This window comes from Marmota monax, unplaced genomic scaffold, assembly GCF_021218885.2.
Source record: "Marmota monax isolate L192 unplaced genomic scaffold, Marmota_monax_Labrador192_F-V1.1 WCK01_AAM20220418_F8-fsc00005, whole genome shotgun sequence".
NCBI lineage: Eukaryota > Metazoa > Chordata > Mammalia > Rodentia > Sciuridae > Marmota > Marmota monax.
Window position 1 is genome coordinate 28896335 of NW_026692254.1, and position 27492 is coordinate 28923826.

The 27492-nt window shown below is 39.8% G+C and overlaps 1 protein-coding gene across 8 annotated transcripts; it reads left to right on the forward strand.

Annotated features, from left to right (window-relative positions):
• Zscan2 (zinc finger and SCAN domain containing 2) lies at nt 1–27492 on the forward strand. 8 transcript variants are annotated; one of them, XR_006850358.2, is made up of 4 exons: nt 1–121; nt 3085–3593; nt 22532–22657; nt 24778–24905. XR_006850358.2 is itself a non-coding variant. In XM_046438015.2 (4 exons), exons 2-3 carry the CDS (start codon nt 3188–3190, stop codon nt 15887–15889), a joined length of 690 nt encoding a protein of 229 aa, XP_046293971.1. In that variant the 5' UTR covers nt 1–121; nt 3085–3187; the 3' UTR covers nt 15890–15900; nt 24778–24908. The 8 variants fall into 8 exon arrangements, 7 of the variants coding, with proteins under 7 accessions (XP_046293971.1, XP_046293944.1, XP_046293923.1 ...); XM_046438015.2 differs by lacking the exon at nt 22532–22657 and adding an exon at nt 15606–15900 and having other exon boundaries at nt 24778–24908; XM_046437988.2 differs by lacking the exon at nt 22532–22657 and having other exon boundaries at nt 3082–3593; nt 24778–27492.

The following is a 27492-nucleotide window of genomic DNA, read 5'->3' on the forward strand; positions in this document are numbered from 1 at the left end:
CCGTCCATTGTTCTCTGTGCCCCACGGGCTTGAGCTGAGGTGAATTCAGAGGGGCCGGGCGAGCCCGGGGGCGCTTTTGCGCGAGGAGCGGCCGCCTGAGCTGGACCTGGACTCCGGGGAGGTGAGCTGGAGAGGCAGGCCTGAAGCCGCGTGGACCGGGGAACAGCCCGCGGCGAGGATAACGGGCCTGCAGCCAGCTGCGGCAGCCTGCTGGGGGAGGGGCGTGGGTGCCCTGTTCGTGCCCGCTGCCGGGCGCTTGGAGTTACTCGCCCGGCTCTGTGAACGGACCGGGTCTTTTCTCCCCGGTAGAGCTCCTTTCACATCCAAGCGGGAAGCGCAGGATTTTGAACTGAGAAGGGATGTTTGACCACGTCCTGCGCAGCCTCCTCATTGTACAAGTGGGGAAACTGAGGTTCAGAGGGGGCGTGTCTTGTCTTGGCTTAGACGGCGAATTGGGGGTCTCTGCGCATTGTACCCGGTTCCCAATTAAGAGTTCTGTTATATTTGCATTTCATCTAGTCATTTGGGTAAATACACGTTGAGAGCTTGGGTTTTCCCACTAGCTTTTCTTTTTGTTGTTGCTATTGTTTTTAGGTTTTCTTTTTATTATTTTCTTTAATAATTCCAGGGAGTGTTATTTGAGTCTTTATGATGTAATGCTTTTTGAAAATGTTTTTTATTGCTTTTAAAATATTTCATTTAGTTCTTTGTAATTCTAGTTTTCTCAGTATTTTCTAGAGTTGCTGACCAGGTCCTCCTTTTTCTAGTGTGTGTTTATTTTTAAAGGGAATTGGGTTCTTACTGTCTATGGTGTTTTACCTTTCTGGTTTTCTTTTTATACGTTATTTTCATATCAGGAGAATTATCTGAAATCATTAATGATTAATAATCTTTGTCAGTGTAATTTTAAAAATATTGGGCTGGTGATGTAACTCAGTGGTAGAGTGCTTGCCTACTTGTGTGAAGCCTTTTGGCTTAATTTCCGTTGAGCCCCTTCCCAGACAATACCACCTATTATCATGTTAGATGTATGTATGTATGCATTTATTTATTTATTTATTTATGTGATGATAGGGATTGAACCCAGAGTCTTGCATATGCAAGACAAGTGCTTTACCACTGAGTTACTCCTAGAATACCTTTTAATATATTTTACTGTATAGAGGTGCTATTGATTTTTAACCATTTCCCTGCTGCTGGATTCCTCACCAGCTGGGTGCTGGGGATTGAACCCAGGCCACTCTATCCCTGAGCTACGTTCCCCTGCTCTTTTTATTTAATTTTGAGACACTGTCTCACTAAGTTACCCACGCTGGCCTCTAACTCACAATCCTACCTCATCCTTCCAAGTGGCTTTTACCACTATGCCCAGCACTCCTACTGCTAGAGTTTAAAGGTTATCAACTTTTTGCAATTAGAAACAACGCCATGGTTGTGTATCCTTGCAAATAAATTTCTTTTTGCAAAGATGTTATTTTTAAAAAATTATTTATTTATTACATATATGACAATAGTGGAATGCATCACACTCATTATTACCCATTTACAGCACAAGTTTTCGTAACTCTGTATATAAAGTATGTTCACGCCAAATTATGCCATTATACACCTACTCTTTTTTTTGCATTACAGTTCTTTTTTTTTAAATATTTATTTTTTAGTTGTAGTTGGACACAATACCTTTTATTTTATTTATTTATTTTCATGTGGTGCTGAGGATTTAACCCAGAGCCTCGCACATGCTAGGTAAGTGCTCTACCGCTGAGCCACAATCCCAGCCCCTGCATTACAATTCTTAATACACATATATGCCACAATTTTTCATATTTCTGTTTGTATATAAGGTATGTTGACACCAACTTCAAATCTTCATACATATAAAAATGTTATTTTAAAATTAAATTCATGAAGGGCCAGGACTGGATGGAGAGTATGAACATTTTTCCCCCTCCCTGGACAGGGAATACCAGGCAAGCTTCTCTACTACTGAAGTACATGCCCAGCTCCTTTTAAATTTTATTTTGAGAAAGGCTCACTGGGCTCAAACTTGTGATCCTCCTACTTCAGCCTGTAAATAACTATGATTACAAGTCTGCACCACCATGCTTGACTGAATGTGAACATCTTTAAAATTTCAGTGGGCCCTCTGTATCCTCAAGATCAAAAATACTTTTTAAAAAACCTCTGTATTGGACATGTGTAGATTTTTTTTCTTATCAACATTTCAGTACAGATAACAACTATTTGCAGAGCATTTACATTGTATTGGGTATTATGTGTAATCTGGAGACGATTTAAAGGTATACAGGAAGACGTGCACAAATTATATGCAGATTCTATACCATTTTATGTAAGGGACTTGAACATTCAGATTTTGGTATCTGCAGGGGTTCCTGGAACTAGTCCTCTGAGGAATCTGAGGGACTAATGTACTTTAAAATATGGTAATGAGGTCTGGGGATGTGGCTCAAGTGCTAATGTGCTCACCTGGCATGCATGGGGCGCTGGGTTCGATCCTCAGCACCACATAAAAATAAAGATGTTGTGTCCACCAAAAACTAAAAAATAAATATTAAAAAATTCTCTCTCTCTAAAAAAAAAATATGGTAATGATGCTTGAGATATTGCCTTCCTTTCAGTTAAATTAAAAGAGCCTCAGCATCTGATCCATTGCTAATCCTTAAGATGTCCCCATAAGAAGGATGAGTGTTATTATCTATATTTATTAGGTGGTCACTGAGATCAAGTGACTAATTTGTATGTTAGGTCAGGTCAAGGTCACTTACTCTGCAGCAAGTCTGAACTGATGGGCAGGAAAAGTCAGTCCTTTTTTTTAGAACATTGCATTTCTGATACTTTGGTTTTGAAAGAACAGTGTTGTATATTTTGTGCTGGTGATACTTCTTTACTTCTTACCATAGAGAAATATATTTTCAAGAATAAGGAATTCTTCTTTTAAGAGGGCCAGGAACTTCTTTTGGTTTAGGGCAGTAAGAATCAGTTGGTGGCCTGACCTGGGCTGCTATGAGTTAGATTGCTTTAGGACACTTACTGATTCTGGTTCTCTGTCTTATGTCTCAGCAGGTCTTTTTGTTGAAGGAGGGAGGTGTCTTCTCAGAGAAGTGTGGCTAGAGAAGACTGACGTTCAAGGCTTAAAAGCCTGAGTGATCACCCTAGAAGGTGGATAATGGCTGCAGACATGCCAACAGTGACCACTCCTCTCAGTCCTTTGGTCCAGGTGCCGCAAGAGGAAGACAATCAGGAGGAGGAGGTCACCACTATGATCCTGGAGGATGACTCCTGGGTGCAGGAAGCTGTACTGCAGGAGGATGGCCCTGAGTCTGAGCCTTTTTCCCAGAATGCTGGCAAGGGCATCCCTCAGGATGAGGCAATAGCTGGGGGACCACAGGGTGCACTTGGTCGCCTCCGAGAACTCTGTCGACGCTGGCTAAGGCCAGAGGTACATACCAAGGAGCAGATGTTGACTGTGCTTCCAAAGGAAATTCAGGCCTGGCTGCAAGAGCATCGACCTGAAAATAGTGAAGAGGCAGTGGCTCTTGTGGAAGACTTGACTCAGACCCTTCGGGACAGTGGTAAGATGCAGAACCTCATAAGGAGAGGGTGAAAGCACCATTCCTAGGTGGAGAAATGTGATGTTTGTGGAGGAGTAGTTGATATACAGGATGGTGCCCTCCTTCTGCTCTGTGTCCATGGCAGACAGGGTGTTCATTATCCTTTTAATGCCATCATTGGGTGCAGTGGTAGCTACAAAATTTCAGTACAGGAGGGGCTTAACAGACCATTCCTGGAGTTACATTTGCACAGTAAAGCCAGTTTTTTTACTTACATGTTTATTTGGAGTGGTTGGGAAGTGGATAGAGGTAATGGGGAGAGGAGTTGACATATAATCCTTTGCTTGGCATCTTTACTAGGTTATATAACAAATATTCAGGTAGTTCCAACAATTAGAAAAGAACAATCTAATTTTTTCAAAGTGATTATTTTTATGAATCCAAGATAAAAGACAAGTAAACCAGCTAATACCAAAGGACTTTCTGTGGTATAAAGTCATCCTGGACTCTTTTAAGAATCATTCCAAATTTGAACTCTTTATAATAGTTACTGTTTGTTTCCTGTGTTGCTAGTAATTTCCAAAATCCTAACATGCCATTCAACTACTGTTTCTCCATTTGGCCTTCACTTGACAGGACATGATCACCAAATATTTACTCCAGGTCTACCTGTGCCATTAAGACAATTTCAGGGCCCAGGGAATATAACTGCTTTTGCATTGACCAGAACTTCAGGGGTTAAGAGTGTGGAGAGGAGAGGGGAGAGCTTAGGTCAGAGAAATCTTTACAGATGACATGAAAAGTGAGGGAAGGTTGCAGGATGAAGTAGTATTTGGAAAGTCATAGGGCAGGGAGGAGGCTGTGGCAACTGAGAAGGGTGGTCTTAAGCCAAGGCTTTAAAGAGAGGGAACCAGCATAGTGGCTTCCTTCAGACGAAAGTGAGAAGGCCCGGCTGATGGAAGTGGAAAATGTGTTTTTAGGAAGTGGTAAGGATTTGGGGGAAGGGTAGATGGAGATTTGGACTGAAGTAGTTGGCCTCAGCAAGTTCTTGAACCAGTGGCCATAGGAGGAAGCTGAGTTTGGCAACCAGGATATAGGTTTGATTAGAGTAGGGAGAGCCTAGCTGGGCAAGGTAGTGTATACCGGTACTCCTAGCTCCTCCCAGCTACTTGGGAGGCTGAGGCAGGAGGAATATAGGTTCAATGGCAGCCTCAACAAATTAGTGAGACCCTATCTCAAAATAAAAAATAAAAAGGGTTGGGGATGTAGCTCAGTGATAGCACAACTATGGGCTCAATCCCTAGTAACACACATGCACGCACACACACATAAAAACACAAAGAGTGGGAAGAGGTTAGAGACAGAGAGCAGCCAGGAAGTTAGCTAGTTATAAGGTATACAACGATGAGGGTCAGGCTAAGATATGAATAATAAAGGAAGTGGAGATTGGACACGTCGGAAAAAGAACTAATGGAATAATAGTAGCAATCACTGGCATTTATTGAGTTCTTTTTGTAGGCTAGGCAGTGTGCTTAACATCTAATAGGCAGAACTCCTATAAATTTCACCACCTTGGGAGATAAGCAGGGTTATTATCACCAGAGAGGTCAGGTGACTGCTTTAAGATCAGCAGCTAGTCTGAGGTAGAACCAGGATTCAAATTTATGTGCCTGAGAACGTGGTGCATATTCTTAAGCATTTCATCACATATCTGATAGTGACAGTTTTTAGTGGGGTGTTGGAAGGAGGGGATGCAGAATAGGAAGACAAGGGACTAACTCAATAGCATCTAGTCTGGAGGATTTAGAAGACTGGCTGGGAGGGAAAGGAGTGGTGGTTTGAGGCAAAGGTTCTGACAATCTCCTGGGATCAAGTGATATAATTAAAGTCATCTTCTGGTGAAAGGGACTGACAATGAAGGCCAAATGTGACCCAGTACTGCACCAGACACCTTACATGTGCCCATTTCACAAAGAATTCTTGTGAGTTGGGTGGATAGGAAATGGAAGCTCAGCAAGGTCATCGTTATTAAGTAGTGGAGCTGGATTAACTCAGGAGTGTTTGCTTCCACATGAGTTTGGTAGGTCCTGGATTTTATTTGAAGTAAGTACTGGATTTTCTTTGGCCCAGAAAAGTAACTTTGTTTTCTTTTTGTAGTGTTGGGGATAGAAGCCAGGCCCTTGAACATACTAGCCAAACACTTTTCCGCTGAGCTACATCCTCAGCCCAATAACTTAGAATTTTATTATTTCTTTAAGAAGGTATTCCAGTGACTCAGAGGCTGAGGAGAAGGAGTTCAAGGCCAGCCTTGGCAACTTAAAGAGACCCTATCTCAAAATAAACAACAAAAGGGTTGGGGAGGTAGCTCAGTGGTGGAGCACTCTGGGTCCAATCCCTAGTACTTCCCCAAAAAGGAAAGAAAATCCTCTCATTCTGTTTCTGAGTTTTGTTACTTGCTTCTTGATGGATGGGACAAGTTTGTAATGAACTTCAAGATCTCCAGCAGATACTATAGAGAGACTGAGTGCTGAGGAGAAACTTCTGTGTTGGTTATTTAGTTGGGGAGATCACAGAGCAGAAGTGATTACAACCCTCAGCCCCTGGCTCATTGTAGGGTCTTTGGTGCCTTTCTTCTTTCACTGGACATCTGAAATGGGGACCCCTCTCCCCGCAGAGGAGTGGGTTTGTCCTCTGATTTCTGACTTTGAGATTGTCTTTGTTGGCCTTTCATTTATTTAACAAATTCTGCCCACTTTTCTCATAGTTGTTTACAGGAATATCTGTACTTTATTTCATCCCAGCTCAAACATTCACTCAGCATAGGATCACTTGACCTCTATTTTGTTTGTCCAGCTCAGGATCTTTGGACATATTTACCCAGCACAGGACATTTCAAGGCCTGGTTAGATGGTGGTGGCTTAATGTTTGACTAATAGGCACTTCCAGATGCTCACATTTAAAGTCTTTTAATTTCAATCAAGATCAGACTTGTAGTACTAGTTTACATGGTAAAGGTCATCTCTATTTTTGAATGTTTCTCAAGGACATTTTAATCTCATACCCAGTCCTAATTCAGGCTCTTAGGATTTCTTACCTGAATTTTTGCAGCAGCCTGCAAAACTAAGTTCAGTCCAAACTGAACTTGCCTTCATTCTTTTTCCCTTTCACTGCAGCTCTTCCACTCCTGCTAGGGTGATCTGTTAAAAAAATCTTCATGAGTTCACCAGTGTTTACCAAATCAAGCATGACCTCCTTGTTTTGTGTAGAACCCATGGCTCTATGTGACCTGGCCCAGTCCTCTGCAGCCTGGTTCCTTCCCTGATCCCTTTGCTGTAGCCCTTGTTCCATTCAGATAAGATCTTGCTGTTTCTTGAACATAGCGTGTACTTTCTAGCATTGACTTTTGCTCCTGAATTTTTGTTTGGAATGTCTCTGTCCCATCTCTATAGGGTGAAATCCTGGTGTCCTTTGAATTTATTTATTTATTTATTTATTTGTGACACTAGGGATCAAACTCATGGCCCTGAGAATGCTAGGTAAGTGCTTTACCACTGAGCTGTATTCCCCAATCCTGAATACTCACTCTTGGAGATCCTCTCCATAAGTCATCCCTAATTCCTTTTCTCTCCCGTCCCCAGTTGCACACACATGGAAGTGTCTTTAATCATATCTCCCAGGAATTGGATTCTTCTTCTCTTTTGGCTTTTATTATGGTCCATCTTGTTTTCTATTTTCTATTCACATTTTCTATGTGAATACTCATTTCTTCTAGGAACCTGCAAAATCATGGAAAGCAAAGAATCTGCTTTTCTGCCTCCTCCTTTTCCTCCTTTTCTTCTCTCTTGTCCTCTCTAACAGTGCCCCACACATAATGGGAATTCTGTATGTATTCTTGGGATGAATAACTGAATCCTCCCCCACTGGAAGTTGGGAGAGGTTCATCTGCTCAGCCCATGAAAGAGGCAGACAGACAGCTACCTCATTCTAGCTTCATTGGTGGAAACAAGGAGCCTGACATCTGCTTTTTCTCAAGAAATCCAGGCTAAGCTTTTATTTTAAAGCAAAATGGGGTCAATCTCAAATTCAGCAACATATAACCAGGGATACTTCTGAATCTGCAAAAGGGAGTAAATAGACTTCAGTTTAGACCTAGGGAAATACTCAGGCCAGTAGATAAGTCAGGCAGCTTAGTCCTGTAAAGGAGCACTTACTCTTAGCCTTCAGGGTTTTCATTTAAGAATAAAAGCTATATTTAATCATTTGTTTATATTCAATCAACCCAATGAATGTTATCATTTGTGTTAATATGTTTTTTTAAAATAGGATATTTCTGAGTATGAAGGTGTGTGCTATTCCCACTTCTCAAACTGCAAAGGCTCATGAAAATCATTTTTACCTGACCTAAATATAAACCAATAGGTAGTCCTTTCATCTGTTGTTATCTATGCTGACTGCAGGCATTGTGTTTGAGTTGGACAGCATTTATTTGAATAGGCAATTTTTGAATTTGGAAACCTAGATTATGGTGAATCCACACTGGTAGGGGAGGACATTTGCCTGAAGCTCTCTGGGGTTGGGGGTATAGCTCAGTGGTAGAGTACTTGCCTAGTAACCCAAGGCTCTAGGTTTGATTTCCAGCACTGCAAAAAGAAAAGAAAAACTTAAGAACTTCACTGGCAAGCCTCAGGAGAACATCACTGCTCCTGTGGAGATTATTTTTCCAGTGACTTAGCCTTTGGGTTTAGACTAGCTGACCACATCATTCATGTCTGCCTGCTGTGTTTTCAGTCTGCTGGAGGTCAGTTAAAAGAGCACTTATAAAAAGTCTTAGTAACTCTATTTTTTGGTTACAGGTTAACTGTTGCAAAAACCAGAATACTTCAGATTTTTTTTTTCCTGAGTGATATGGGAAATGACAACCCAGATTTTCTAGGACAATTCTGAATTTTAAATATTTGTCTTTGTAAATCATCAAAACCAGCCTCACATTTTAATAAATTAGCAGCTAACCCATACCATTCCTACCTGTAAGCCTGGGGCAAGGAATCATTTATCAAATTGTATTTCCTGATTTTGGGTCCCAGAAATTTATAGAATTGAGACAGTTTGTCTCTGAACTGCTTTTTTTTTCTTTTTTTCTTTGGTGCTGGGAATTGAACCTAAGGGCACTCAACCACTGAGCTACATCCCCAGTCTTTTCTACTTATTAATTTTGAGACAGGGTCTCCCTAAGTTGCTGAGGCTGCCCTTGACCTTGTGATCTTCCTGTCTCAGCCACCCAAGTTGTTGTTATTGGTGTGCTTCTGGGGCTCGGGTTGTAGCTCAGCAGTAGCGCACTTGCCTGGCATGTGTAAGGCATTGGGTTCGATCCTTAGCACCACATACAAATAAATAAAGATATTGTGTGTCCATCTCCAACTAAAAAAAAAAAATTAAAAAAAAAGGTGTGCTTCTGCACTGCTAATTGCTGTACCCAATTTCATTCAACTTTTTTATGTGAGGTAGCAGAAAAACACCCTCAGGGACCAGGAGATCAGTGAATTCATGCAACAGTGGCATCTCTCAAATTGCCCCAGACATCAGGGTTTTTGCATCATTATGATTATTTATTTATTTATTTATTTATACTGGAGATTGAACCCAAGAGCTCTCCACCATGAGCCACATCCCCAGCCATTTCTATTTTTTAATTTTGAGACTGAATCTCACTAAGATGCTGAGGCTGGCCTCAAAGAATTTGCAATTCTCCTTCCTCACTCAGCCTTTAGAGTCACTGGGATTACAGTGTGTACCACTACATCCAGCTTATTTGCATCATCAGAGTGGAAGGGGAAATGATACTCTCTTAGCAGAACATTTGATATTATGGAAGCCCATTACCAAAAATATACTGCTGCCATCAGAGGGGGGAGCAAAGGTGAAATTTGGGGTCTCAAAATCGATAAATTCCTAGGAAGAATCCTTTGTTGGCTCCTTCATTTGGAGATCTGCCCATGGCTGTCGAGGGTACTTTCCTTCACTCCAGTCCAGGTTGCCATTTCTCCCATAGAAGGTTTGTCTTCCATTGATAGTACTGGAGCCTGGATCATGGTCTCTATGTTTCCCTGAATGTTTACACCTTCTTAGCTGCCAGGAGAATCCCACATTAAAGACAGACCCAGTATGGGGCGGGGCTGTGGCTCAGTGGTAGAGCGCTTGCCTAGTATGTGTGAGGCACTGGGTTCAATCCCCCACATAAAAAACAAATAAAATAAAGGTACTGTGACCATCTACAGCTAAAAAAAATATTTAAAAAAAGACAGACCCAGTAAACATTCAGGGAAACATAGAGACCATGAGCCAATTTCCAGTACTATCAATGGAAGACTGACCTTCTATGGGAGGAATGGCAGCCTGGAATGGAGTGAAGAAAAGTTCCCTTGACAGCCATGGTTTAGGCCTGTAGCTGTGCAGATCTCCAAATGAAGGAGCCAACAAAGGATTAAATAAGAAAGCAGGTGCTGTGTCTTGTGAATTATACAAATGTAAGCTATCATTGTTATCCTCATAATTATTTTGTGGTGATTATTGTAATGTGTATAGTGTACATATTATAATAGAGCCTTCCACATGGAAGACATTACTGGCAGAGGCTCAGGAAATTCACATCATTCTATTACTGTCAGTCTAAGATTCTGTGGCATAGGCTCCATGAACATTCCTCTTGCTTGTATGATTTAACCCCATGTTTCTAGGGATGCATTTTGGGAGCCTCTTTGCTTTTCCATTCTTCAGAAATCAGGTGTCTGTGTTCTCCTTGGATTGGGTTACCCTCCTTGTGTGTGATGAAAGATGACCTATATTTCAAAACAAAGTACTGTGTTGTAATAATTTGCCTGGCTTACCAGGCATCTTTTATCTAACTTGATAACAATGGTCATTAGCAGCCTTTGTTAATGATAACCTAAAGTGGTAATATGGTACTCATAAGCAATGTTCTGTAAGATAGAATAAACCATCTTGTGGCAGGGTGGGTGGGGAGGATGGGAATCATGTGGGACTCTTTCTCTGAGATTCTGATTTTCTGGTTTAATTGGACATAGGTTATGGCCCAGGCAAGGGATGTGTGTCTGTAAGTCTGGGCACCCATGTCACACGCTCTGGAGATTGAGCCTAGGGCCTTCCACATGCTAAGCAAATGCTCTACCACTGAGCAACAATCCTATCTCTAAAAGGCAAGGGGATTTTTTTCCCACCCAGGACTGAGGGCCACATCAGGGCCTTGTGCATCCTAGGAAAACACTCTGCCCCTGAGCTAAACTCTCAACCCCAAGAAAGGGATTTTCGAGAGTTCTCCAGTGACTCTATTATGCAGCAGAATTTAAAAACCACTTTTATAGAGCTTTTTAACTCAAAGAGCATTCCCAGGACCAACACCATTAACATCACCTGGGAGCTTGCTATAAATGTAATCAATCTCACCTCAGCCCCATGAAGTAGATCTGCATTTAACAAGATCTTCAGATAATTGTTAAGGACTTTTAAGTTTGAGAAGCCTATCCTAGACTAGAGAGGAATGGAGGTCGTCAACTTGAAACCTTCTCTTGTCCAATAGTTGAGCCAAAGAGTCACAGCTGACCTCCCGGCTATCCTGAGCATCATTTGGTGTTCAGTGGTTACAGCTTGCTGCCCCAGCAGAATGCTCCTTCATGACCACACACACACACACACACACATATATTTATTTTTCTTAGCAAGAAAGGTAATGGGCAGTATTGGAAGGCTGTAGAGGTATTTGTCTCTTTTTTAAATTTTTTATTTTAATTTGTTATAATATATGACAGCAGAATACATTACAATTCATATTACATATATAGAACACAACTTTTCATATCTCTGGTTGTATACAAAGTATATTCACACCATTCGTGTCTTCATACGTGTACTTAGGGTAATGATGTCATCTCATTCCACCATCTTTTTTACTCCCTTGGCCTCTCCCCTCCTCTTTGCCCTATCTAGAGTTTATCTAATCTACCCACGCTCCCCCTTCCAACCCCACTATGAATGAGCCTCCTTAGAGTAGAGAAAACATTTGGCATTTGGATTTTTGGGATTGGCTAACTTCACTTAAGCATTGTATTCTCCAGCTCCATCCATTTACCTGCAAATGCCATGATTTTATTCTCTTTTATTGCTGAGTAATATTCCATTGTGACACACACACAAACAAACATTTTCTTTATCCATTCATCTACTGAAGGGCATCTAGGTTGGTTCCACAGTTTAACTATTGTGAATTGTGCTGCAATAAACATTGATGTGGCTGTGTCCCTGTATTATGCTGTTTTTAGTTCTTTAGGTATAGACCAAGGAGTGGGATAGGTGGGTCAAAAGATGGTTTCATTCCAAAATTTCCAAGGAATCTCCATACTGCTTTACACATTGGCTGCACCCTTTTGCAATCTCACCAGCAATGTGTGAGTGTGCCTTTTCCCCACATCCTCGACAACACTTATTGTTGTTTGTATTCTTAATAGCTGCCATTCTGACTGGAGTGAGATGAAATCTTAGAGTAGTTTTGATTTGCATTTCTCTAGTTGCTAGAGATGTTGAACATTTTTTCATATATTTGTTGATTGATTTTATATCACCTTCTGAGAAGTGTCTGTTCAGTTCCTTGGCCCATTTATTGATTGGGTTATTTGTGGGTTTTTTTTGTATTTATCTTTTTTAAAAAATATATTTTTTATTTGTTGATGGACCTTTATTTTATTTATTTGTATGTGGTGCTGAGAATCGAACTCAGTGCCTCACGCATGCTAGGCAAGTGCACTACCACTGAACCACAACCCCATTCCCTGGTGTTTAGCTTTTGAGTTCTTTGTATACCCTAGAGATTAGTGCTCTATCTGATGTGCACATGGTAAAAATTTGCTCCCAAGCTTAGGCTCTTTATTCACCTCATTGATTGTTTCTTTTGCTGAGAAGAAGCTTTTTAGTTTGAATCCATCCCATTTATTAATTCTTGCGCTATAGGAGTCTTATTAAGGAAGTAGGGGACTAATCCGATACGATGGAGATTTGGGCCCACTTTTTCTTCTATTAGATGCAGGACCTCTGGTTTAATTCCTAGGTCCTTGATCCACTTTGAGTTGAGTTTTGTGCATGGTGAGAGATAGGGGTTTAATTTCATTTTGTTGCACATGGATTTCCAGTTTTCCCAGCACCATTTGTTGAAGAAGCTGTCTTTTCTCCAGTGTATGTTTTTGGCACCTTTGTCTAATACAAGATAACTATAATTATGTGCGTTAGTCTCTGTGTCCTCTGTTCTGTACCATTGGTCTATTAGTCTGTTTTGGTGCCAATACCATGCTGTTTTTGTTACTATTGCTCTGTAGTATAGTTTAAGGTCTGGTATAGTGATCCCACCTGCTTCAGTCTTCTTGCTAAGGATTGCTTTAGCTATTCTGGGTCTCTTATTTTTCTAAAGTTTTCTTTTTTCTTTCTTTCTTTTTCTTTTTCTTTTTTTTTTTTTTGAAATTTTCTTTCTTTGATGTGTCTTTGCCTGGTTTTGGAATCAGGGTGATATTGGCTTCATAGAATGAGTTTGGAAGTGCTCCGTCTTTGTCTGTTTCCTGAAATAAATTGAAGAGTATTGGTACTAGTTTTTCTTTAAAGGTTATGTAGAACTCGGCTGTTTATCCATCTGGTCCTGGGCTTTTCTTAGTTGGTAGGCTTCTGATAGCATCTTCTATTTCATCACTTGAAATTGATCTGTTTAAATTGTGTATATCATCCTGATTCAATTTGGGCATATCATATGACTCTAGAAATTTGTCAATGCCTTTGATATTTTCTATTTTATTGGAGTACAAGTTTTCAAAATAATTTCTAATTATCTTCTGTATTTCTGTAGTGTCTGTTGTCATATTTCCTTTTTCATCACGTATGTTAGTAATTTGAGTTTTCTCTCTCCTTCTCTTCATTAGCATGGCTAAGGTTTGTCAATTTTATTTATTTTTTCAAAGAACCAACTTTTTGTTTAGTCAATTTTTTCAATTGTTTCTTTTGTTTCAATTTCATTTATTTCAGCTTGATTTTAATTATTTCCTGTCTTCTACTGCTTTTGATGTTGATTTTTCTTTTTTCTAGGGCTTTGAGATGTAATGTTAAGTCATTTATTTGTTGGCTTTTTCTTCTTTTAAGGAATGGACTCCATGCAATGAACTTTTCTCTTAGCACTGCCTTCATAGTGTCCCAGAGATTTCAATGTTGTATCTGTGTTCTCATTCACCTTTAAGAATTTTTAAATCTCCTCTTTAATGTCTTTTGCAATCCATTGTTCATTTAGTAGCATATTATTTAGTCTCCAGGTATTGGAATAACTTTGATTTTTTATTTTATCATTGATTTCTAATTATATTCCATTATGATCTGATAGAATGCAGAGTAGTAGTATCTCTACTTTTTTATATTTGCTAAGGTTGCTTTGTGGCATAATATATGGTCTATTTTAGAGAAGGATCCATGTGCTACTGAGAAGAAAGTGTATTCATTCATTGAAGGATGTAATATTCTATATACGTCAGTTAAGTCTTAAGTTATTGATTGTATTATTGAGTTCAGTACTTTCTTTGTTCAGCTTTTATTTGGACGATCTATCCAGTGGTGAAAGAGGTGTGTTAAAGTCACCTAGAATTATTGTGTTGTGGCCTATTTGACTCTTGAACCTGAGAAGAGTTTGTTTGATGAGTATAGACATCAATGCTCCATTGTTTGGGGCATATAAATTTATTATTGTTATGTCTTGTTAATGAATGGTTCCCTTAAGCAGTATGAAATCTCTTTCTTTATCCTTTTTGATTAACTTTGGCTTGAAGTCTACTTTATTTGATATGAGGTTGGAAACCCCTGCTTGCTTCTGCAGTCCATGTGAGTGGTATGATTTTTCCCATCCTTTCACCTTCAGTCTGTGGATGTCTTTTCCTATGAGATGAATCTCTTGGAGGCAGCATATTATTGGGTCTATTTTTAATCCAATCTGCCAGTCTATGTCTTCTAATTGGTGAGTTTAGGCCATTAATATTCAGGGTTATTATTAAGACATGATTTGTACTCCCAGCCATTTTTGTTTATTTTTGGTATTTAACTTGACTTGGTTTCTCCTTTAATTAGTTTTTCCTTTAGTGTAATATCTCTCTTTGCTGATTTTCATTGTTGTTTTTCAGTCCCTCTTCATGAAAATTTTGCCAAGGATATTCTATAGTGCAGGCTTTTGAGTTGTAAATTCTTTTAACTTTTATCATGGAAGGTTTTTATTTCATCATCAAATCTAAAGCTTAATTTTGCTGAATATAATTGGTTGGCATCCATTTTCTTTCAGAACTTAATATATGTTGTTCCAGGATCTTCTAGCTTTCAGGGTCTGGGTTGAAAAATCTGCAGATATCCTAATTGGTTTTCCCCTATATGTAATCTGATTCCTTTCTCTCATGGCTTTTAATATTCTCTCCTTATTCTGTATGTTAGGTATTTTCATTATAATGTGCCTTAGTGTGGATCTGTTGTGATTTTTGTACATTTGGTGTCCTATAGCCTCTTGAATTTGGTTTTCCAATTCATTCTTCATGTTTGGAAAATTTTCTATATTATTTCATTGAATAGATTGCTCATTCCTTTGGTTTGGAACTCTATTCCTTCCTCTATCCCAATAACTCTTAAATGTGGTCTTTTTATGCTGTCCCATATTTCTTGAATATTCTGCTCATGGTTTCTTACCATTTTCACTATGTTGTCTACATTCTTTTCAAGATTATATATTTTGTCTTCATTGTCTGAGGTCCTGTCTTCCAAGTGGTCTAATCTGTTGGTGATGCTTTCAGTTGAACTTTTAATTTGATTTATTGTTTCTTTCAGTTCAAGGGTTTCTGTTTGTTTACTTTTTTTATTGAAGTAATCTTTTGCTTCCTGTATTTGTTTATGTAGCTCTTTGTCAAAATGGTCTTGCTGACTATATTTGCTCTCTTATATCATCCTTTAATTTGCTTTCAGCGGTGGGCTGTTGGATCGTGTGCGGGAAGCCGAGTGATGGCTTGGACGATGAGTTCAGAGAGCTTTGTGGCATGCAGTTTGTGGCTGTGGCTGACTTAAGAGCCTGTGCGAAGTCCCTGGGTGCAGTCAGGCTACTGTATGGAGTATCTCCACTGCTGCTGAGTTCCAAGATGGCAGTGACGGGGGAGCCCCATGTTGGTAGATGGGGTCCACACGGGAGTGGAGGCCGGAGTTCCTGCATGTGGGAAGCTGCTAGGTGTCCTGCATGTAAGTGGCGTCGGTGATTCCTGCTCCGGTACGTGGCCAAAAGTTCTATAGGGGTGTAGATGGTGCCCACTCAGGTACCCCGTAGTCCAGTGTGGGCAAGTAGTTAAGTGATCTACTCTGTTGCTGTGGCCTGGAGCCCTGGAAGGGCATGGTTGTCATGATTCCTGTGTGGGAGCAAGACTATCACTGACAGAGAAGTAGTATTCTCACTACTTGAGTCCCAGATCATGGAGCAACACAGAATGCTGCCTCCTTCTGTCCTGCCATCTTGGTATCTGTTTTTTTAAAGTACAGTTCTTACCTTCAAAACAAAATTTTAATTTTTTTTTTTTTTAGAGAGAGAGAAAGAGAGAATTTAATATTTATTAGTTTTTGGCGGACACAACATCTTTGTATGTGGTGCTGAGGATCGAACCAGGGCCGCATGCATGCCAGGCGAGCGCGCTACCACTTGAGCCACATCCCCAGCCCCAAACAAAATTTTAATTCACTTGAAGTTTTGAAATGTAAACCATCCAGAACTCTTAGGGAAAGGTAACCTTGTAACAGTAAAATGTTTGTCAGTCATTCATTTACACACAACAGAGTTCACTGCTGTTTTTATCAGTGGTTAGTTTTTCAGGCAACCAGAGTTTAGTTGGAACACTGCTCCAAGTCTCTCAGGCAGGTTTCTGCCAGGGTTTCCAGGCTAGGGGAGAGCTCAAGTCAGAATGGAACCTACTTTGGGCCTACCTTGAGTCAGAATCACTTCTGTATTTTAAATCAGTGGTTCCAGCCATCGTGTATGTCACAATCTGGCAGGAAGGACTTTGGAAGGATTTTGAGCCAAACATACACTAAAGCATCAAAGTTTGTGACCAGTTTATTTCATTGTTATAGATTACAGTAGTCTCCCTTTATCCACGTGGGACTCATTCCACGACCCTTAGTGGTTTTCTGAAGTTACAGATAGTACCAAATGTTATATGTACTGTTTTGTTTCTTATAAATATGTACACAGCTATGATAAATTTTAAGTATGGCAAGAGTTTGACCACAGTGACTAAAATAAAACAATTATAGCAATATACTGTAGTAAAAGTTATTTAAAACTTATGAATGACCTAATTCTGGAATATTTCATTTAATATTTTTGAACCTTATTTGACCAAGGGTAAATAAAACCTTGAAACCTTAGAAAGTAAGAGTGGGGATTAGAAGAGACTGTCCAGCAAATTCAAGTTTATCCCGCTACTGACATAAGTTTCTCTTATGCTCATTCTGGTATGCTTTCTATCGTGGGTCAGAAAAAGGAGGTCTGTGGCATGGCAGAAAGTACACAGCCGTAGAAATGTGATGTGTCCTGGGGCTGGAGTTATGGCTCAGTGGTTGAGCACTTGCCTGGCATGTGTGAGGCCCTGGGTTAGATCCTCAGCACCGCATATAAATAAATAAATAAAAGAAAAGATCCACTTACAACTAAAAAATATTTTAAAAAAAGAAAAGAAAAGAAATGTGATGTGCTCTTGAATCCAGAGTGTGTGTGAGGGGTGGGAAAGTACAAAAGCTATTGATTTAGACCATGCTACAATTGCAATTTTTGTGTACTAATTGATAAGAGCGCAATTCAAGAACTGTTTAGTGAATGCTTTTTGAACAGTGGTCTTATATTTTTGAAAAAACAAAAATTGAGTCTGCACATAGTAACTTAAACAGAAATAGACTCTGCTTCACAAGTTACACAAAAATAAATTCAAGTAGATTATAGCTATACTATACAAAATATAAAATGATATATAGGAAAATATTTTTGTAATCTTGGGTTGGAAAGGACTTTATAAGAATTACAGAAATCATCAAAACTAGATTTGACTCATGACACAGAAGAAAAATCCTTTATATAAAAAAGATACCATGGGGGCCAGGCACAGTGGTGCATATCTATAATCCCAGCACCTGAGAATACCGAAGCAGGAGTATTCCAAGTTTGAGACTAGTCTTAGCAAATTAATGAGATCCTGTCTCAAAATAAAAAAGGTGATGTGATGGTAGAATGTTCTTGGGTTCAGTTTTTTCTACTTGAAAGAAAAAAAAAATTCTTGATCTACAAGACCTGTAAATTTATAGGTCAATCCAATAGGATAAAAGATGTTAACAGTCAATTTTAGAATGAAGAAATTTAGATTATAAACATATGAAAAGGTGTTCAACCTTATATTGGGGAAATACCCATTTAAGCAAGATACTATTCTTTTGCTTATTAGACTATTAAATTTGAGTTTTTCTAAGAATTCACTGCCCTTGTGAACTTTACACAATCTTTAAAAATTAATTTCATGGGCTGGGGGTTTAAGTTAGTAGTAAAGCAAGACTGGATTTTATTCCCAGCACAAGAAAAAAATTTTTTTTCAGAATTTTTCTAGTAGGCAGTGACATATTTTAAATTTGATAGAGTACATAAAATTGTATGTTGGAATTATATATTCTTTGTGTATTGTGATAAAATATATATAGCATAACATTCGTCATTTTTAGGTAGCCAATTGAGTGATATTAAGTACCCTCAGTTCACATGGTTAAAGCATCGATCTCCAGAACTGTTTCCCCTTCTCAAACTGAAACTCTATACCCTCTAAACAGTAACTCTCTGTTCTTCCCTCTCTCTAGCCCTTGGCAACCACTGTTCTATTTTCTGTCTCTATGATTTTTTTTTAAAGAATTGGGATCTTGCTATATTACCCAGGCTGACCCTAGATTCCTGAGCTCAAACAATCCTCCTGCCTTAGCCTCCTGAGTAGCTGGGACTGTAGTGGGCCTTCACACCTAGCTTATATTATGATTTTGATGACTCTGGGTACCTCATATAAGAAGAGTTTTTTTGTGTGTGGCTTATTTCACCTAGCATAATGTCCTCAAGATTCATCAACATTAAAGCATGAGTCAGAAATTCATTCCTTTTCAAAGATGAATAATATTCACTATATATACCATATTTTGTTTATTTAACTGCTGATGGATATTTGGGTTGTTTCCACCTTTGACTGTCATAAATAATACATGAACACACAGATACACAATTATCTGTTCCAGGCTTGGCTTTTGGTTCTTTTGGTATACACCCAGAAGTAGAATTGCTGGATCATATGGTAATTCTATTTTTAATTTTTTTAGGAACTCCCATCCTGTTTTCCACACAGTATGTTGTACCATTTTACCAGCCATGCACAGGGGAAAACCATGTATATTTTTTAGTCTGTCTCAGGAACAGACTTTTGTTAATCTGTTTATGCTTTCTGCAACCTAAAATTAGTCATTGACGAGTATATATATGCTTCATTGTGTTATTGAGCAAGAAATTGTTATATCCAAGAACAAGTTTGTTAATTGTGTTTACAATTAAGCATAAGAATAAAAAAATGGATCAATATTGTGTGGATAACTAGTAAGATCAGTTAGAATGGCATTCCAATCTTGGCCAAATGTTATCTCCAAGGATGCCTCCAGTTGTTTGCTTTTCACATTACCCCATTTTATTTCCTTTTAATACACTCTCTGAAATCAGATAATGTGATATATCTGTATTTTGTGTAGTAGAATGTATATTTTGTGAGGTTCATCAACTTTCAAACTGCACAGGATAGTCCAAAGCCCTTATTTAAAGTCTCTGCATAGATAAGCTGACTTCCTATCCACTTCAGTAGTTTGGGGGGAGGTCAGTAACATTTAGAAAATGAAACCTTTTCCTTTCCATTTCCTTAGTAGGTTTTCTCTACTGGAAATATGGGCCTCCCAAACAAGCCTGCCTCCCTATATCTAGTCTCATCTCTTTATAAAATATGCTCTTCCTGTTTGTACCTTGGGATAACACTATTTTTATCAGTAAAGTTCCTTAAAAAAAAAAAGATTCCTAACTCCTACCATCTCATTCCATCTCCACTCTTAACACGTTGGTGAAAATACTTATCTCTGGGTTTATTTTATTTATTTTTTGGTACTGGGTATTGAACTCAAGAACACTCTACCACTGAGCAACATCCCCAGCCCTATTTTGTATTTTATTACAAAATAGAGACAAGGTCTCACTGAGTGCTTAGTGTCTCACTTTTGCTGAGGCTGGCTTTGAACCTGCGATCCTCCTGTCTCAGCCTCCCGAGCCATTGGGATTATAGGCATGTGCCACTGCACCCAGCTAAAAATGATTTCCTTTTGTGTGTGTGTGTGTGTGTGTGTGTGTGTGTGTGTGTGTGGTGCTGGGGATTGCCTTGTGCATGGGAGGCAAACACTCTCCCAACTGACCTATATCTCCAGCCCTTATCTCTGACCCAAACCAGTTTTTGAGTTTTCATTTTCCTAATAATTGGCTACTAAGAAAGGAGGGAACCGAACGCACTTTAATGTGCTCTACTTTGTCCTGTTCACTTGAAATTCATAGTTGCCTGGCCTTCCTGAGTAGGCGTTTGGAAGGAGCCAGCGTTTCCTCATCCTTCCCAGCTCTGTGACTTTTTCCCATTTGAAGAACATCAGAAGGCTGCTCTTTTTTATCCTTAGAAGAATTCCTGTGTCTCTGTTACCAGAGGCAACTTCTAAACTTTGCCCAACTTTCCTTTGGTTTTCCCTGGAGTATATGCTCTAACCATCTTTATATATATATATATATATATATATATATATATATATATATATATATTTTTTAGTTAGTTGTAAATACCTTTATTTTATTTATTTTTATGTGGTGTTGAGGATCGATCCCAGGGCCTTGCACATGCTACGTGAGCGCTCTACCACTGAACCACAAACCCAGCCCCAACTCTAACCATCTTGATGCTTTGTCTATGTAAAAAAATAATAGGATAGGCTTTTAGTGAGGAGTTAATTGGGGCAGGATTCTGCTCAGAAGATGATAGAAGATAACTCCACAATTTATCATATTTGAAGTGATTTCAAAGAAATTTTTATTTAATAGCTTGATTCTGTTATTTATTTATTGGCAATACTGGGGATTGAACCCAGGGACACTTTAACACTAAAGTTTCATCCCTGGCCTTTATTATTTTTTTAAATTTTGATACAGGGTCTCATTAAGTTGTTCAGTCTGGCCTGAAACTTGCATTCCTCCTTATCTCAGCCTCCCAAGTTGCTAGGATTGTGTATACATCATATTATGCTGTGCCCAGCTCTGTCATTTCTTTCTTTTACATTTAAATTTTTGATTCATTTGAAATTTGTCCTAATATAGGTCCAACTCGAATTTTCCCATTTGGCCTATCTAGCTTGATTGCTTTATTTATTTATTTGTGCTGGGGATTAAATGCAGGACCTTGCATATGCTAAACACATGTTCTACTTCTGAGCTACACTGCCCCCACTCCTAGATTGTTTGTTGAATGTTGGGTCTTTACATGGATTTGACAGACCAAATATGCTAAATTCCCCTAGTCATTATATCAATAACTTTTTCTGTTCGTGGTCTGCATTTATGTGTCACTGATATAAAATTCAATATTCATATGTTAGTTGAATCTATTTATGGTGTTTATGTTCAGTTTTTTTTTTCTTTCTTTTTTTTTTTTTTGCGGTGCTGGAGATTGAACACAAGGCTTCACACATGCTAGGAAAGTGCACTGCCACTGAGCTAATCCTTAGTCCCTATTAATGTTTTAATTGCATTTCATGTTTTTTTAAATATTTATTTATTTGTTTATATGTGGTGCTGAGAATTGAACCCAGGGCCTCACACATGCTAGGCAAGCTCTCTACCCCTGAGCCCCAGCCCCAGCCCATCATTTCATGTTTTAACATCTGACAGAGATAGTTTTTCTCCTCCCTGTCCCTCTGACTTCAGTTAATAATCTTTCCTTCTTAATATTTATTTTTGTACATTTAAAATTCAATTACATTCTCAACACCACTTAAAAAAACTAAATAAACAAAATTCAGTTACATGATTTATCAGTTTTAAATGTTATCCTTATTATAGATGAGTACGTTTTCTTGTGACAATAAACATACTATATCCTACCTTATGACCCCCACTCCCAATTTTAATTCATGTCATTTCTTTTCTTCTCTTTTTTCTCATTTGTTGGGGATTGGAACCCAGGGCTTCATAGATACTAGGTATGTACTCTACCACTGAAATAATTCCCAGCCCCAAGAACAAATTCTTAAAGATATAATTTCTAGGGACTGGGGATGTAGCTCAGTGGTAGAGTGCTTGCCTTGGGTTTGATCCCCAGCATCAAGAGAAAAACAAAAGAATTTATTCTGTTCCTTTGTTGTAGTTTTCTTCTTTGAGAACTCCAGTAAGTTTATTGATTTTCCTATTGGCTAACTTCTGTTTCTATCGTTCTCTTTAACCATTTCAACTCTTTCTTTGTTTCCATTCATTTAATTGCTTTTCTCATTTTGTTCCTCTTTTCTGTGCTTTTCAAGATACTTAGTTTCCTGTGTTCCTATCTTGTCTTTATTTCTCTGGATGATATTTCACTTCTTTCCCAAGTCCTTCACATTTCATGAAATCTCTTTCTGTCATCTCACCATCTCTTCTTCAAGTTCTTTAGTTCTACAGAGGCAGTTGCTTCATTTACCTATTTTGGTTGGAAATGATCACTTTTCTCAATAATAATAAGTTCCCTGATTAATGTTGCAAGTCAAAGGCTCTCTCCTTCTCTGCTTTACAGAAACAACTTCCTGCATACACGGCCCATCTGTGTGATTCTGATTGTAGCCTCATCTCCTTTGCTTCTCTGAACCAAAGAAGCCAGCTCTGGTTACCCCAGTTTCCAAATGCACTGTTGCACTGGAGGGTGAGTCCCAAACCTTCAGGAAGTGATTTTCTGCCTGAACTTTCTGAGATCTGCTCCTGAGCACCTCTCACCCACTCCCTTCCATGCTTGTTCTCTACACTTCTTTTCTCAGTGCTTCTACCCAGTCTGCTATTTTTAGAAGCCTTGACATGTATTTTGGTTTCTTCAAATTATATCTTCCTTTTAATTTCATTGAAAATTAAGTTTGAATTTTTACTTGTTTTCCCTGTTGCTTCATGAGTTCATACTAAAACCAATTCTGATTTTAAAGCATCAGAAAAGCATATCATCAGGCTACATCCCTATCCCTTTTTTTTTCTTTTGATACCAGTGATTGAACCCACAGGCACTCAACCACTGAGCCACATCTCCATCCCTTTTTTGTAGTTTTATTTAGAGATAGGGTGTCACTAAGTTGCTGAGGGCCTCTCTAAGTTGCTGAGACTGGCTTTGAACACGCAATCCTCCTGCCTCAGCCTCCTGAGCTGCTGGATTTACAGGTGTACACCACTGTGCCTGGCCCCTATCCCTTTTTGTTTTTTATTTTGAGACAGAGTCTTACTAAGTTGCCCAGGCTGGGCTGGCACTTGCTATACTTTTGCCTCAACCTCCTGAGTAGCTGGGGTTGTAAGCAGGGCCACTGTGCCTGGCTTTTAAATAGGATCTTATCTTGATTAAAGGCATGACTGGAACCCAGGTTCTCCCTCAGAAAGGGATGCCACTAAGTATGTGGAAATTTACACATATTGAATATCTAATCCTAAATTAACTGTTATGTTAGTTTTATAAATGGAAATGTCATTATGAAATTATTTTAGTAATTGTCTTCCCTACATTCTTAGAAAGTCTGATGTTGGGGTTTAGGAATAATCAGCCTCCTGAGTCATTGGGATTACAGGAAAGTATCACCACACCCTGCTAAAAATTAACCCACTATTCTTGCTCTGAGCTTTTGGCTCTGAGCTTCCAAGCAGGCAAGACAAAAAGAAATCTACAACCACTGCCATCAGGAAAACCCAGATCAGTCATTCAGGATAGCTCTTTTTGGTATTGAGGTCAAGAGGAAATCTTCCTCTTCGTGCTCTTCAAGAAGACATTGTGTGATGTAAGCAATGTCATCAACAACTTCCTAGCAACATTATTTCTAATGATACTTCCTTTAGTGTACATCAGTATCATCCAGGGCCATTAAATCAACATACAGTTCAGTAAACAGTTCATCTGGGGGTCAGAACAGAGTGATCCAATCTCATGGATGTCTGCTGATCTAGCTTCATCCTTGGGTGGATTTTAGAGTCTTTTATCTAAGGAAGGGACTATATTTATCCAGCAATCCTCCCTTATTACTTCTTTCATTAAAATGTTTGCCACACATTGGGCAGTAGAGGATTGACAGGTTCAAGGTATTTTGTATTACCAATTAAAGTTCTTTCTACTGGCTTCCATTGTAGACAAATTTAAGTTCCCACTTGTTTTCAGACATTTATGTATAGACACATAGGATCCTTGTTGCAGGGCCTCTGTCATCTTGTTTGTCTTAATTAAATGTTAAAAAGATTGTAAACACCAGACATATTTTAATGCAAGAGATTATTATATAAGCTCTTTTGGAAAGGAAACGCTATAGGGATCTTTCTGTGATACCAATAAAAAACATTCATCCTTTTGTCAACTTTAATTGAACACCTACTAAGCATCAGGCACCATGGTGAGAGTTGGGGATCATTGTGTTTTTTATTGCTGTCCTTCAGTTAGGATTTTCAAATACCTTCCTGACCTCATTTTCAAGTGGAGAAACAGGTAGACATATGAAACCCAAATCTTTTAAGACTCTGGAAATCTGGATGATTACCACAAATATAGGAAGCCTGGCAACTAAATAAGCCTGGATTGATTGATTGATTTTTTTGGGTGCTGGGGATTTAACTCAGGGCCTTACAAATGCTAAGCATATGCTCTTCCGCTAAGATACATCCCCATCCCTAAACCTGGCTTCAGGAGTTTTGAGGATTTTCTAGCTTCTTTATTTTCACTAGAAATGTAATATTTTTAAAGTTCCCTTTGGTTTCCTTTTCTTGTCATGATAGGGAATTGAGTGGCCATTGTGTTTTTTGTTTCAGATTTTGAGATACAGAGTGAAAACGGGGAGAATTCTAATCAAGATGTGTTTGAGGAGATGGAATCACATGAGATGTTCTTGGAAATGCCCGAAGGGGAAGGTGGTCAGCAGTCTGATGGGGAGAGTGACTTTGAGAGAGACTGTGGCTCCGGGAGGCCTCAGGGTAAGGACCGCAGGCAGATGCCATCCAAGGGCAAGGAAGTTGGCCAGCTCATTGGCCTTCAAGGCACCTACCTGGGCGAGAAGCCCTATGAATGCCCTGAGTGTGGGAAAACCTTCAGCCGGAAATCTCATCTAATTACCCATGTAAGGACCCACACAGGAGAAAAACACTACAAATGTGACGAATGTGGAAAGAGCTTTAGTGATGGCTCAAACTTTAGTCGACACCAAACAACTCACACTGGAGAGAAACCCTACAAATGCAGGGATTGCGGGAAGAGCTTTAGCCGGAGTGCAAATCTCATAACCCACCAGAGGATCCACACAGGAGAGAAACCCTTTCAGTGTGCCGAGTGTGGCAAGAGTTTCAGCAGGAGCCCCAATCTTATTGCCCATCAGCGCACTCACACTGGAGAGAAGCCGTACTCTTGCCCCGAGTGCGGAAAGAGCTTTGGCAACCGGTCCAGCCTCAACACGCATCAGGGAATCCACACTGGAGAAAAACCCTATGAGTGCAAAGAGTGTGGTGAAAGCTTCAGTTACAACTCCAACCTGATCAGACACCAGAGAATCCACACAGGAGAGAAACCATACAAATGCACCGACTGCGGGCAGAGGTTTAGCCAGAGCTCAGCTCTCATTACGCACAGGAGAACTCACACCGGAGAAAAACCCTATCAGTGCAGCGAGTGTGGTAAAAGCTTTAGCCGCAGCTCCAATCTGGCCACACACCGGAGAACCCATATGGTGGAGAAGCCCTATAAGTGTGGGGTGTGTGGGAAGAGCTTCAGCCAGAGCTCAAGTCTGATCGCGCACCAGGGCATGCACACGGGGGAGAAACCCTACGAATGTCTGACATGCGGTGAGAGCTTCAGCTGGAGCTCCAACCTCATCAAACACCAGAGGATCCACACGGGAGAGAAGCCCTATAAATGTGGCGAGTGTGGGAAGTGCTTCAGCCAGCGCTCCCAACTGGTGGTGCATCAGCGGACCCACACAGGGGAGAAGCCCTATAAATGCCTCATGTGTGGCAAGAGCTTCAGCCGGGGCTCCATCCTGGTCATGCACCAGAGAGCCCATTTGGGAGACAAGCCCTACAGGTGTCCTGAGTGTGGGAAAGGTTTTAGCTGGAATTCAGTTCTCATCATACACCAGCGAATCCATACAGGGGAGAAGCCCTATAAATGCCCTGAGTGCGGCAAAGGCTTCAGCAATAGCTCCAATTTTATTACACACCAGAGAACTCACATGAAAGAGAAACTTTATTGAAGTGGCAGAGAGGGAAAGTGAGGCAGAGACTGGCCTGGGAAAGGGAATTGTCAGTGCCCCAAATAGTGATTTCCCTCTATAAGAGCCATTTTTCCTTGAACTTTCTTTGGAATTTTTTGCCAAAATCTTTTACCCCTGCTCACCCTCACATCTAGGACACTGTCATCTTAGTTGGTTGGAGTCAAGCCCCTGTTGGTTCAAGAACAGAGCATAGGAATGGAAGGTCCAGAAAGCTGGGTCTTTATCTGTTACATTTCATTATTTGATTGACTGTCTCCTGATTCCTCTGTGCCTCAGTTTCCTCTTCAGTAAAATGGGGAAATGTTTCTCCATGTGGAACTCATGTGGCCTCCAGGCTATCTGAGTCCTCAGAGAAATACTGGAAATCTGTATGTGTGGTTCTGGTTGTTTTTGCTGCCACTTTGTTGGGCTAAGGTGCCTTTACGCCAAGCTGCTAGCGTCCCAGGGCCCCTGCCCATGTAGTGTCTTGATTTCAGGTCAATATGATGGGACTTCTCCAGTTTTGAATCATCTACATGAAGGTAAAACCATTTTCTGTTTCCAGAAAGTGTCGGGAGCAGACTAGCTTGAGGAAGTATGGCCTGGAACCTGTGTCCCAATGTTTCTTCCATTATAAGAGGGACTGGGGTCTGCCAGGAAAGGTATAAACTGAGATTTGTGTGCTTGCTTTTGTCTCTGCTTGCTGTCCTATGGTGACTCAGCTGCCAGGGGAGCACACTTGTTCTCATGGGGTTTGGGTTTGGAGTGTGAAGCCTTCGACCCCCAGCTGTCCATCCATGGTGGGTAGCAGTTTTTGTACCATCAAGGGGAAAAGTCCTGCACGCTGCATAATTATTTTTCAGTTTTCTATGCACTTGTTTTCTCCCTGTTCTTAAATTTTCTATATATGCAGATCTAGAATTCCATCTGATAGCTTTTGTAATCTAAGAACATATTTTTAAGGAAGTGTTTATTTTGAGGATATCAAAATCCCCTGGAGAGATTTGGGTTGGAACCAGGAGTTTGCCCTGCAGTTACATACTTGATCTTGGTTGCCATCGTGGCTTTGTTCTTGGAATTCTGAGCCTTGAAACAATGAAGATGAGAATGACAGCAGATGAGAGGGTTTGTTACAAGGAAAGAGGAGAAAATATATAAGGCATCTTTGGGAAATGTGAAACTGCCACCTCCTATATATGGAGGTGGCAGTTTCTGTGCTCAGAAGAGACCTTTTTCTTATAGGATGGATACTCAATATTGCCTAATAAAGTAGAGTCCCATTCTT

What these genes read in the sequence shown, in the direction of transcription:
- Zscan2 (XM_046437988.2), top strand. Translation starts at nt 3,188, where the DNA reads ATGGCTGCAGACATGCCAACAGTGACCACTCCTCTCAGTCCTTTGGTC. An exon ending in TCAGACCCTTCGGGACAGTG is followed by an intron (nt 3,594 to 24,777) that starts GTAAGATGCAGA and finishes TTTTTGTTTCAG; the next exon opens with ATTTTGAGATACAGAGTGAA.